Source organism: Anomaloglossus baeobatrachus, chromosome 7, assembly GCF_048569485.1.
Source record: "Anomaloglossus baeobatrachus isolate aAnoBae1 chromosome 7, aAnoBae1.hap1, whole genome shotgun sequence".
NCBI classification, from domain to species: Eukaryota; Metazoa; Chordata; class Amphibia; order Anura; family Aromobatidae; genus Anomaloglossus; species Anomaloglossus baeobatrachus.
This window is the reverse complement of record NC_134359.1, coordinates 74,023,252-74,036,851: the sequence shown is the minus strand read 5'-3', so window position 1 is coordinate 74,036,851 and position 13,600 is coordinate 74,023,252. Positions and strand designations below refer to the sequence as shown.

Sequence of the window (13,600 nt, the reverse complement as noted above, 5' to 3'; positions counted from 1 at the left end):
CGGCAGGTTGATGGTGACTGCCTTTCCCTGCACCTGTGTTGTGTTACAGTTCCAATGGCTTCCCACCAGTAACCCGCTCCCCAGCTTGGATGGAGGCTGAGGGAGCCCCTTTTGCCTGCAGGCTCTGGCCCTGGGAACTGTAGCTTTGGCGGTGACTGTGTTTCCCTCTACGGTTTGAGCGGTTGCATTCAATCGGGTCTTGACTGCTGGGAAACCCCGGAGGTTCCCTTCGCTAAAGGATTTGACAAATTCAACGGCGACTCCTAGCCTTGTCGGGGTCCGTAAGCCCTGCTGGATGGTGCTGGCTTCTCTTTACTCTCTGATCAGGTACCGCCGGGCCACCGCCCGTCCACGGTCCATACGGTTTGCTCCAATTAGCCTCTCCTGCAGACAGTCACCACCGTCTGCCAACCTTGCTGTTCCGTCCGGGCCACACATCCGGACCGCCTTCAGACTGCTCCACTACCACTTTACTTCCTCTCACTTCAAAACTCTAATCTGATCTCTTTCCTTTTCCCGCCTCCAGGACTGTGAACTCCTCGGTAGGCGGGACCAACCGCCTGGCCCACCCCCTGGTGTGGACATCAGCCCCTGGAGGAAGGCAACAAGGATTTTGTGTTTGGCTTCGGTGTGCCTAACCGGGGTGTGGGGTGTGTTGGTGTAGTTCTGTGATGACCTGGCTTGTCCAGGGCGCCACACATACTGTATATACCAGGAGGGGGACAGTATACACCAGGAGGGAGACAGTATATACTAGAAGATGAACATATATACCAGGAGGGGGACAGCATGTACCAGGAGGGACTCAGGAGAGGAACATATATCCTAGGAGAGGGACAGTATATACCAGGATGGGGGACAATTTTACTAGGATGGGGGACATACCAGGATGGAGGCATACATATTGGGATGGGGAACATATATACCAGGATGGGGGACATATTTACCAGGAAGGAGCCCAGGATATATACCAGGATGGGGGACATATTTACCAGGAAGGAGCACAGGATGGGGTATATTAGAACAGGATGGGGGACTTTACTACATAATGGGGGGGAGGGCAACTTATATGGCTTTATAAGATTTAGAAGGCTAAATGTGTACATACATATACATACATCTGACCAACATGCGGGGAGGAGGGTGGCTCTCAGGTCCACTCTCAGGTCCAAATTTTGCACTGATGCTCATCGAACTCTAGTCATGCCACTGCTTGCAACCACTATAATTACCCCCCTGAAGGAAGACTGATTAAGCATTATCTTTATCTATATAAATTAATCATTATTCCAATGCTCTACAAGGCGCAACACAGCCTCTCCCTTGACAAATGTTTATCCTGGATATTAGAGTATATTCATTTCTAGCAGGACTGATTCAGAATAAGGATCTGCTCTGACCATAAATTGTCACGTTGCACCTTCTTCATAGTAATTTCTGACTACTCCAGATTAGCAGATGTAATTGTCACAGCTGTTTTTGTTATTTCTAATATTGGATTTTATTAACCTTCTCGGTAATGCAAAGTAGACATAGACCATCACAGGAAAAATGACTTTGTTAATTACCATAGAGGTATTTAGGTCTGTCTCTTAATAAGAAACTTGGCTCTCAGACTCGCTGGCTTTGAAGTTTGAGACCGATCTAAGATCTTGATTACGTGACGGTATTTGATGTGCGTGTTCACGTCAGAATTTCTTTTGCCAAAAATAGGATTGGTTGTGAGTAGAGGAAAGATGAAGGCTTGGGAAAGCTTTTTTTTTGTTTCTTTCTGCTGAGATTTAGCTTTTACAGTAGGTGGTCATTGCAAATGTTGTAGAGAAGCCCATCATTAGTGTGGGCCCAGACTAGTTTTGATCAGAGGTGAGCATTGTACTGTGCAACTGATGTGGATATTTTAGCAGAAAGTGTGGAAAGTGAAGCTCTGACTGTATGTATCGTGGGCGGGGAAGGACGCCGCTGCGCTCGCTAACGCTCGGGTCCGGCGCTGCTGCGATGGCTGCTCGGTGGCTCGAGTGGTGGGCCGGATCCGGAGACTCGAGCGGCGCTCCTCGCCCGTGAGTGAAGGGGGTAGTTTGGCTTGGGGATTTGGTCCGTGACGCCACCCATGGGTTGTGGTGAGGTTGGGCACCACCGCTGCTGGTGACGGGGATCCCGGGAGCGATGGTAGGGAGCAGCTGGGATGTTGTTTCCCCCCTCCGTGGGTAGGGGTTGGTGGTCCCGGGGCCCGGTGAGGTGACGGGGAGGCAGGGTTGGTGAGGTGCAGGATCGCCTGGACTGCGCAGCGCGGTGCCGGATGGCACGGTTGTACTCACTCAGCCACAAATGTACACAAAGTCTCTGGTAAACCAAACGGCTGGATGGACGGGTCCCGCAGCCGGCTGCTGTGACTTCTCCCGGACGGTTGGTGGTGGCTGCCTTTCCCTGCGCCTTTGTGTATGTTCGGTCCCGATGGATTCCCACCGGTAACCCGCTCCCCAGCGTGTATATGTGCCGGAGGAGCCCTCTTGCCCACAGGCTCTGGCCCTTGGAACTGTAGTTGTGGCGGTAGCTGTATTTCCTTTTGCTGGTCGGACAGTTGCCTTCAATCGGGTCTTGGCTGTTAGGAAACCCCTGGGGTTCCGGTCACTGACGGATTTGACCTCTAATGGCGACTCCAAGCCTGGTCGGGGTCCGCAGGCCCTGCCTGTGTGCTGGCTTCACTTCGCTCCCCGGTTCGGTACCGGCGGGCCACCGCCCGTCCCCGGTCCTACGGTTCTGCGTTGATCGGCCTCTCCTGCAGACGGCCACCACCGTCTGCCAACCTTGCTCTTAGTGCTCGGGCCACACACCCGGACACGGTCAGTTTACTCCTCTGCTGCTACTTCACTCCTTCACTTCCCTAACTCCTCTCTACTCAGACTGTTCTGACTTCCTTTTTCCGCCTCCAGGACTGTGTACTCCTCAGTCGGTGGGGCCAATCGCCTGGCTCCACCCCACCTGATGTGGACATCAGCCCCTGGAGGGAGGCAACAAGGATTTTGTGTCTGGCTGATGTGCCTGTCTCAGGGTGGGGGTGCGTGTTGTAGTACCTGTGACGACTTGGCTAGTCCAGGGCGCCACATTCCCCCTTGTTTAAATGCAGACCATCCACGGGCTGCCCGGCCATCAACGGTTTTATTTTTCTTTTTAACTGTAAAAATATAAAACAAACATCAACAGTTTATGCATTTTAAATCTTCCCTTACGGGAGGCAGGTCACTTGAACATTACAAAACACATAGATATACATATACTTTTAATAATAACGGACGGACGGCTTCTGCTCTCCCACCCAAGCAACCTAGCCCTGATGCTGCCCCTAAGAAATGGGCAGCACCCCTTGACCCCAGTCCAGATCCAGGCTGCCCGAGCGAGAACGGGTACGGTGCCTCACACCCGGCTGTCACTTCAGGGGACCCCACGTCCATGGGGGACCCCTGACCCCCGGAGGATGGCCACCGGTCCTAGTGGTGGCCAGGCCCGAGCCTCCTCTGCTGCGGGCCCTTCCTCCAATCTGCCTCTCCGGAGGCGGCAACAGAAACATGCCCCAACCTATTTACAATCCCACAAGTTCGTCGGTGCCCTGCAAGTTCTCAGGCATGTCCATGAAGAGTTCCTCATGCAGCGGTACAAAGGGTCCCTACGGAGACAACTTGCCGGCAACAGCCGGGTCAATCACGGTGTCAATCAGGTTACTTTCTCGGTTGATTAATTCATTTACTCATTTACTTAACAGGTTACGGTACTGGTGGTCCCAACGGGGACAACGGTGCAATGGAGGAACGGCTGCCTACTCCGACTCTTCCTCTGAGGGAGCCTCACCCTCTGCTGCCAATATTTCAAACATGCGGTAGCAGGCCTGTTGGGAAAGGGCCGCCCGGTATCCATTTCCACCGGCGCGCAGGACATAGAAAGCTACCGGCCCACTGCCGTGACGAAGACTCTCACCCGCTTCCTCGGACTCCGAAACTGGCTCTGTATCAGGTCCGGAATCATCACTTCTAACCCCCTCACGGTCAGGCGCTCCCTCTAGGGCCAGGCGGACTGCCGGGGCCTTCTTCTCCTCTGCGCCAGGTGAGTCGTTACCAGTCGCAGCAGAATCCGGGCCTGCAGCCTCCTCAAGCTCTCCGACCTCCGGACCCTCGGCACTCAGCATTTCGGGTCCCACCGCCGTGGCACGGGGCAGCAGGTCAGGCAGGTTAGCGCTGGGGAGCCCCATGGGTAGTGGCAGGGACGGTACAAGGGCCAGGATCGGACCGGGTCTCCAAGCCGCAGTGGCCGGTCCCTGTGGGACATGGAGGCGTGGGTCACTCACCAGCTCCGTCACATCGGCTCCCATCTTGTGCATCTGATGAGTAAAAAGCTGTGGAGAAGAAGCGCAATAGGGTTTTACCCCAATAATACACGGGGTAGAGACAGGGAGCAGTAATACTCACCAAGTGAAGTTGTGAAAGTCACAACTACTATGCAGGCATGGAAAGTTTTGATCAAGGCAGCAGCAACCCAGACGGCAGATAACAGAGAACAATAGAGGAAAATAGGGTTTATTTGAGCCGCGCCAATGATCACTTCTCAGGTATTCAGATTAATGGATCTTTATTTTGCACAGGTCTACGCGTTTCTGGAGTCTCAGCTCCCTTCCTCAGGACCATCAGGCATAAGAACACATCAAATCTCATTGATGTGTTCTTATGCCTGATGGTCCTGAGGAAGGGAGCTGAGACTCCAGAAACGCGTAGACCTGTGCAAAATAAAGATCCATTAATCTGAATACCTGAGAAGTGATCATTGGCGTGGCTCAAATAAACCCTATTTTCCTCTATTGTTCTCTGTTATCTTGTGCATCTGGGCAATCGCAACCAGCGCTTCCACCTCGGCGGTCCACTGCTCCGCCAGGAGACGGATCTGATTCCGATGACGTTGGTTAGACTCAGTTACTCGGGCCCTCATCCACGCCACGGTCCCGGGCGCGGGCTGCTGGGCCTCGAACGGTGCAGGCGGGGCTGACATGGTGTTGTGGCTTCAGGGTTCCAGGAACCGGGTTGTTTACAGAGTCCTGGCGCCCCTGCTTTTATGGCCTCGGTTTACATGCGGCTGGACGCCATCCGTCCCGCCTTGGTCTCTTCTCAGCACCTCCTCTTCAGGGGCGGGGCTTCGGCTTTCGCGCCTCCACTGCTCGAGAAGATGATCGAGCGGTAAAATCTTCGCGCCCAAGATGGCGGATTCTGAAATTTTTCGGCCGGACACCGCCGGCGGTGCACAAGGCGCACTTCTAACAGCAGGCAGAACGCTAAGATCCTGTTCGTGACGCCAAGTTGTCGCGGGCGGGGAAGGACGCCGCTGCGCTTCGCTCGCTAACGCTCGGGTCCGGCGCTGCTGCGATGGCTGCTCGGTGGCTCGAGCGGTGGGCCGGATCCGGAGACTCGAGCGGCGCTCCTCGCCCGTGAGTGAAAGGGGGTAGTTTGGTTTGGGGATTTGGTCCGTGATGCCACCCACGCGTTGTGGTAAGGTCGGGCACCACCGCTGCTGGTGACGAGGATCCCGGGAGCGATGGTAGGGCGCAGCTGGGATGTTGTTTCCCCCCTCCGTGGGTAGGGGTTGGTGGTCCCAGGGCCCGGTGAGGTGACGGGGAGGCAGGGTTGGCGAGGTGCAGGGTCGCCTGGACTGCGCAGCGCGGTGCCGGACGGCACGGTTGTACTCACTCAGCCACAAATGTACACAAAGTCTCTGGTAAACCAAACGGCTGGATGGACAGGTCCCGCAGCCGGCTGCTGTGACTCCTACGGTTCCGCGTTGATCGGCCACCACCGTCTGCCAACCTTGCTCTTAGTGCCCGGGCCACACACCCGGACACGGTCAGTTTACTCCTCCGCTGCTACTTCACTCCTTCACTTCCCTAACTCCTCTCTACTCAGACTGTTCTGACTTCCTTTTTCCGCCTCCAGGACTTTGTACTCCTCAGTGGGTGGGGCCAACCACCTGGCTCCACCCCACCTGGTGTGGACATCAGCCCCTGGAGGGAGGCAACAAGGATTTTGTGTCTGGCTGATGTGCCTGTCTCAGGGTGGGGGTGCGTGTTGTAGTACCTGTGACGACCTGGCTAGTCCAGGGCGCCACATTTGTGCACACAAAGGGTTCTGCCATGAGAGCTGCAATAGTAATAGACCCCTCACAGCCCTCATAAAACAGGCCATGGAGATTGGTGTTGATCGAACATTCCACCAACAGACAGCTATCTCCCCGTCTTCCCCATATACATGAGTGGTCAGAACGACAGAGTGATCATGTGTATTCAGTGGGCAGAGACCAGAAAACTGCCAATCACCTTTGGTAGTGATTTATTCCCTCTGAAAAAAAGATCAAGCATTGAAATTGTAAAATGCCAATCCGTCTTTACCCTGAAATCGTCTTTCAGGGGAGAGTTAGGTCCCGCCAAAATTGGCTAGTTCAGCCAACTTTATCTAATATGCATGGCGGGGTAATAAAAAAAAAGATTACCAAGCTGAGTTCCCCAGATAAAGACGTTTGGAGAGTTGAGGGAAACGCCTGGACTTTGACCATTAGACAGAGAGGGTTCCCGTGGAAAGATTCAATTGCAATCTACCTTTTGTGGAGACATCCAGACTTTATTGACTGGTGAGATACAGGGATGATTCTGTGACTAGGGCGAGACATGGACAGAAGAGGGCACCTTTGCAGTATATGGTCACTTTGAAGTCCAATAGTTCATCATAGTGCACCCTTTATGAGTCTGGAAGAAACTTCTGGCTGCTTCAGAAGTGGCCCCCTTTCACCTTGAAGCCCAGTGTGGTTGCATGGGTTGTACTAATGATATGTCTGCTCCCATCTGAAGCATAGCTGTAGACTAGTTGTCTAAAAGAACTATTGTTTGTAATCTGGCATATCTTCTGCATCTTGAAAAACTGTGTGTTGTCATTCATATAACACTCAAAAGAATGCCTGTGTGGCCTTTAAAGACAGCACCCTAAATCTAGTGGCCCTGGAGTGGTACTAATATTGCCCTCTTGGGTTTGGAACTATATTCTGGTTTTCATGCAGTAGGTATCATGCCCATGGGAGGTTCGGACTAGTGAGAAGTAGTCGTGTAGCAGCCAAGGATGACTCGTGGAGACACAGTGACTTGTGCAACACCATCAGTAGAGATGAGAAGACCCGTGGAAGTTTGGTTCGGTGAGTTCAGCAGAACTTTAAATGAAGTTTGGTTCTGGACCTGGACTTCACATGAACCCCAATGGAAGTCACTAATTGGGCAGTTCGGGTCTCCACCTACATGCAGCCAGCCATAAACAGTTCACTTCCGGGTGCAGGTGAACAAGGTTTTTTTAATTCTTTCTTTTTGGTGCACATTATATCTGATCACTCTCTTGTCACCCGCCAGTGCAAGCAGCTCAAACTCTGCAAGCGGCTCGCACCGGACTGAGCACCAAGTGTACCCGAGCACAGCGATGCTCACGTGAGTGGTGTTCATATTTAAAGCACCCGAACTCCTAATCTAAACTCTGTGTTTTGTGTAAAGTTTGTGTTTGGTACGAACACTGAACACAGAGCCTCAGGTTCGCTCATCTCTACCCATCAGTGATGTAAAGGCAGGGAAGAAGGTGTTCCCTCAGAAACCCACAGTGGTAGGGCATTGCCATACAGTCTTTTTGGCACATCCCTATCTGGTGTTTTTTTTGGCAGCAGTTTAAGACCCACAACAACCCATTGTAGAATCATGACATCCAGATTGAAGAAATCTGATGACTTACATGCACCATAGTACCCTCGACCTCTCATTGAAGACATATTTAGCTTGGGGTACGTACAATTATAACTATGAAGCTTTCTGTAGGATGACAAGAAATAGCTCAAAGCATCTAAAATCTCCAGAGCAAATTAACCCTAGAACGCGCAACCATAGAAACCTACCATAGAAAACAAGTAACCTAGCAGGCCTGCGAGGCCCCAGGTATGCGTTCTAGGGTTAATACAAAAAATGAAATGTATATCTAATATCTAAAGCAGTATCATGTACTTCCGAATGATTTTCCTTTCCTTCAACTTAGTCATAACTACTATGAGCAAATATATCAGAGGCAAACATTATGATTAATGTGCATGATACGTGACATGTTGGAATGTATACATATTCAATGCAGTCTGAAAATCTTCGCGGCATATTACTTCTAATCTATCATTACTTGTCTGAGTCTTCGAACATTGTCAGGGTAATGATATGTCTGTCTTTTGCTTTTTTTTTCTCTTATATCTTTAAAGTACAGGAAATTTATATTGTTCTTCCTCTAATTTAGTTATTTTGGAAACTCTAAAGCAGAAAATAAGAAGCAAAAAGCTTTTTAGATAGTGTGAGGCCTCATTCAGATGTCAGGCATTTTTCTCAATTGATTTCCGTCATTGTTTTGGATGTGATTTTCGTGCGTCTTTTGTCAGTTTATCAGTTTTTATCAGCAGTGATTTTCTTGTATGGGAAAAAAACACAAAACAACAAAGAACAATTTGCAAACCTTTTCCCACCCATTGCAATGTTAACAACAGACAACACAGATTGCACATGAATATTGTAATACAAATGGACCTTTAGACTTTTTTGGGTGACTTTGATCTATATAACAGGTACATCTCTATTTAAAGGTGGTCATATATTACCAAAACTCTTTCCATCCTGGCTGAGAATTCTCTTAATCTTCAGCAGCAGCTTGTGATTATTTTTCCCTTCCTTTATATCTACCCACCCCTGGCTTCACTCCATGCCAGATATAGAATTTCTATTTCTGACCATGGTGGAGGAGCTTGTGTCTGTTTAGCAGAGGTGTTGTTCCTTTAGTAGAAATGCAGCTTCCAACTGGAAAAGATCTTGGAGTCGTGTCATATCTGTTGCCTTGCCTGAATTCTCTGTGTATTTCCTTGCTCTCATGAGCCTTAACTCCATTTTAGTGGGAGGGGGACATTTAAGTGAGTCGTAATCAGGGGCTTAGTAAGTTATGACACTCAGGCATCTCTGCCTTCAGAGGTAATCCTGTGGACAGGGATTAGCCTTGAGACCCCTAGCTTGAGGAACAGCTCAGGTGCACACTGTCACTGCTATCTAAGCATCACTGGTTTCAATGGTCTTGTGCGATATTGTACTTACAGGAATGACATCTGAGGACAACGATTGGCTGCAGCAGTAAAGTGGATGTATGTGACAATCTCTGCAATATAATAACCAAAGGCCAGCTATGACTACTGTTTCGATGGTGTTGGAGCGTTGGGGGTTTTAGCAAATGATTTTATTTTCTTCTATTTCACACTATTCCTTGCTGATAGAAAAAAATATAAAATCCTGATTATGTTTTTAATATCATACTTGCTAACTCTCCTGCAATGTTTGGGAGATTAGGATATTTCAAGGATGACACATTCATTAAACATATATAGTAAGATTAATTGTGACCTCTCCCCGTAAAATAAGATATGTGACCCAGGTAAGGTCCTGTTTCAGTCGCTGCATATTGACTATGTGTAATCCTTGACTTTTTCAGCACTGGCTCACAGAACTGGAAATTTTGGCGATGATCTTAGCTGCTGCTATCCATGACTATGAGCACACAGGGACCACAAACAACTTCCATATACAAACGAGGTAAGATCCATTTTTTATGTTGCGTATACCCAGACCATTAATAATGATTGGGACATTTATTGTGAGGTAAGATTTTTTTGTGGCTCAAAATGCTTGATATTTTACATCTGATAAACTCAGTAACCACACTGTACCTTTTCATGAACATAACGGACAAAAACTAGCATAATATAGACAACAAAAACCATATTATCACAACTGCCCCACTAGAGGACGCGTTTCGAACGACCATGTTCTTAATCCGTCTCTAATTCTTTTGAGAAAAAAAATGGACTCAATAAAAAGGGGCTGAAACCCCAACATGAACGTCATTAACCAGTGAAAAATTTAGAAGGTGCAGCAAAGAAGTTCTCCTATTAACCCTGCATGTCCAATGTCCTAGAGAAGACCTCCCACAGTCTCCTACGGCACTAATTCCCATTTAACCAACATTTAGTTTGTTAAATTATTTTTATTTTATATATTTTCATTTTTATTTTTAATTTTTAAATATCTCATCCTATCATTCTATCCCTCTATCACTAAATCTCCCAATCAAAAAAATCGTAAACCAATTCAGAGGAAAAAAGTCAGTGGAAAAAAGTCCCCTTATAATAGAATTTATTTCTCTAAAGATTCTTTCTATATTATTTTCATAAACTTCTAACAAACTTTTTATAAGTTTTGATGAATAAAAAAATGAAGTTTTAATGAAGATTTTTCCATGGACTTGGTTGCTGGATTTTTTCTAACTATGATATGAGTTCTGCTACCTTCCTTTCTGTGCACGGTCCTGGATAAGCGGTCTCCGGCAGTAAGCAAGTGAGCTGGACAAAGTGATTTTGTTGTGTTGGAACAAAAACCATAGTATACGGCCAAAATCAGTCATTTTATTAACAAATTTTGTTAAACATAGAGCATACAACATACATAAAAAATGCCAACAGGTATTGGGAGGACAGAGAATATTGCACAATTTAAGGTAGATCAAAAATTATATCCAAGGATTAATAAATGTAAAGTGAGACAGTGCTTGTAAACATCCAAGGAATAAATAATCAGCCTGTATTTCAGCCTCTGGGATTATAAAGTGCAAAAGTGCACGTATTAGCAATAAACCACCAACAGGGGGAGCCCAGATAGTTAGTTTCTATACAATTCAAGAGTGAATAGATAATGTGATTATGCAGAGCAGGTTCAAAGGGAATTCAGGCTACTGCAAAGTACAAACCTACTGAAAACTAGTAGCCCAGGACATATCAGGCAAAAAGGATTAAAGATCTACAAACACTTAAGTAAATAAGCTTATGAGTAGCGTATATTACCTCTGTCCACACACCCACGCCTCCAACGCACGTTTCGTGACAACTTCTTCAGGGAGCGTGTGTTGGAGGGGTAGGGGGATGGTATATGAACATATCGGTGGCCAATGAACAGCTGATCTCAAATCAGCTGATACGCCGGGTGAGTCATACTACGGCGCATGCGTCCTCCGCACCAAACATAACAGGGGAAGACACGAAAGCGGAAAGTGGAGGAAGAGCGTCGGCTGTCGTCAAGGAGACGGCGTCCGAGCTCCAACCCCTGTAGCCGCCGTCATGACAACCCACGGCCGTGCTTTGGAGCATGCGCACAAACTCAATGCTGGAACTTAGTCATAGGCAGTAATCGCCCACAGTGTAGCTATCGGACCGGAACAAGAATCTGTGCACATATCTATGCAAAAGACATAATACAGTAAATAACCATATATAAGGTGCATCATTAAGTAAGAAATAAATAGGGAGTAAAAGTGATATTATAATATAAGTAGAATATAGATCAAAACATCTGATAAACTCATCCTAATACAGTCTCAGGATTGCCCCCACTATAGTGCAGGTGGTACAAGGGTGTATTGAATGGCAAGATTTAACCATCACTTTTTAGTGGTGAAATCAGTTACGAATCGCGAATCGTGTACAGGTCGCTCATTTTTAAAAAATCGTTTATTCTACTTTGCGCCGGTTGTTCATTGTACCCAGGGCAGCACACATTGCTCCGTGTGACACCCCAGGAATGATGAACACAGCTTACTTGCGTCCCGCGGCTCCCGCCGGCTATGCAGAAGGAAGGAGGTGGGCGGGATGTTTACGTCCCACTCATCTTCACCCCTCCGCTTCTATTGGCCGGCCGCTGTGTGACATCGCTGTGATGCCGAACGTCCCTCCCCCTTCAGGAAGTGGATGTTCGCCGCCCACAGCGAGGTCGCTCAGCAGGTAAGTACGTGTGACGGCGGTTTAACGACTTTGTGCGCCACGGGCAACTAATTGCCCGTAACGCACAAACGACGGGGGCGGGTACGATAGATCGTACCGTGTGAAGCCCGCACATCTTATCTAAGCCGTGATATCATCCAAATATGTATGATTATTTCTATGGGGAGATGGGAATAACCGGTTGCAGACTCTTTCAGCTTATCTTTGACTACAAGAAAAGAATAGGCAGATTGAAATCCAACAACATGCCCCATCATTCTTCACCGCAAAATCTGTGATTGGGGACATTTAACTCTTTAGGACTTTGATCCAATGTGTATGACCTGCTTTAAAACACTCCTGTGTCCAAATATTGCTTTTACATACTTGTGTTAGTGCTATATGGTATTCTTTTGATTTCCTTCCCAGTGCATCAACTTAATGTGTCAAGTAGCAAAAAACAGGAGGGCAAGTACTATAAATGCAAATATTTTTTATTAGAGTAAAAAGTGCAATTTTAATATATCTAAGTGATAATGACTATGTCCATAATTATGACACAATAGAACAAAAGGACATCTCAAAGTAACCCCAAAGGATGAAGCACAAATCAGCATGGGGAGTGGCAAGTCCCATGTAACTCAATTTGTATTATTGCAACAACTGCATGTGCAAAAATAAAAAGATATCCCCCCCTGAGGAAGCTGGTTATTCCGCATGACATCTCTGTTAGAAAGCGAAATGTACGTTGGGGTTTGATATTGTGGGGAGAGGGGGTTTTACCATTCACCCATTGAGCAACATTTGATTTTTTTCAGCATGGATTTTTGCACATGCAGTTGTTGCGTTAATACAAATCGAGTTACATGGGACTAGCATTGCCTTGCCACTCTCCAATACTGATTTGTGCTGCATCCTTTGTGGTTGCCTTGAGATTCTTATATATACATGCACTTGCACTTTATCATCAATACATGTATTGTATTATGTCCACCTTAACCCCCAATATTTACCTTCATCTTGCCGTAACCAAGAAATTATATGTAATCAATGTCCTTTTGTTCTATTGTGTCATATTTATGGACATAATCTTTATCACTTGGATATATTAAAATTGCACTTTTTACTCTATTAAAAAATATTTCATTTATACTCCTTGCCCTCCTGTTTTTTGCTACTTGACACATTAAGTTGATGCACTGGGAAGGAAATCAAAAGAATACCATGTAGCACTATCACAAGTATGTAAAAGAAATATTTGGACACAGGAGTGTTTTAAAGCAGATCATACACATTGGATCAAAGTCCTAAAGAGTTTGCATTTATACTCCTTACCCTCCTGTTTTTTTGCAAATTAACATGGAGTTTATGCGTATATTCTTTAGGCCCATGCAAACATGTGCCTTCTTGGATCATATATAATGGTATTTATGGAATTTTGGTTATTAATTAATGTGTCAAGTGCCAGTTGACCCACAGATTCAGTAGCAGGGTCATCTTGATGCTCGTGGCCCCCAATGAAAAATATTCAACGTTTTGATCTGCTCTTATGGGATGAAGGGACCTTTTGGACTCCACTACACTTTAGGGTCTGGAAGAGACTGCAACCCCTGTTTCATAGTTACTCCCCTGCCAAGTAGGTCAGTCCTCCTGCATAGTAGCTGGAGTCACTCCACATCTTTTGTATCCACTGGGCCATGTAGTGATCCCTTCTATTATA

At 47.1% G+C, this 13,600-nt stretch overlaps 1 protein-coding gene across 3 annotated transcripts in view; it reads left to right on the top strand.

Moving 5' to 3' along the window:
* PDE1A (phosphodiesterase 1A) overlaps positions 1–13,600 on the top strand; it is a 432,756-nt gene that overhangs the window by 381,798 nt on the left and 37,358 nt on the right. For all 3 annotated transcript variants that reach the window (XM_075318894.1, XM_075318895.1, XM_075318896.1), the window contains one exon: positions 9,564–9,664. In XM_075318894.1, the coding sequence (XP_075175009.1) occupies positions 9,564–9,664 (101 nt within the window). The remainder of the gene's footprint in view (positions 1–9,563; positions 9,665–13,600) is intronic.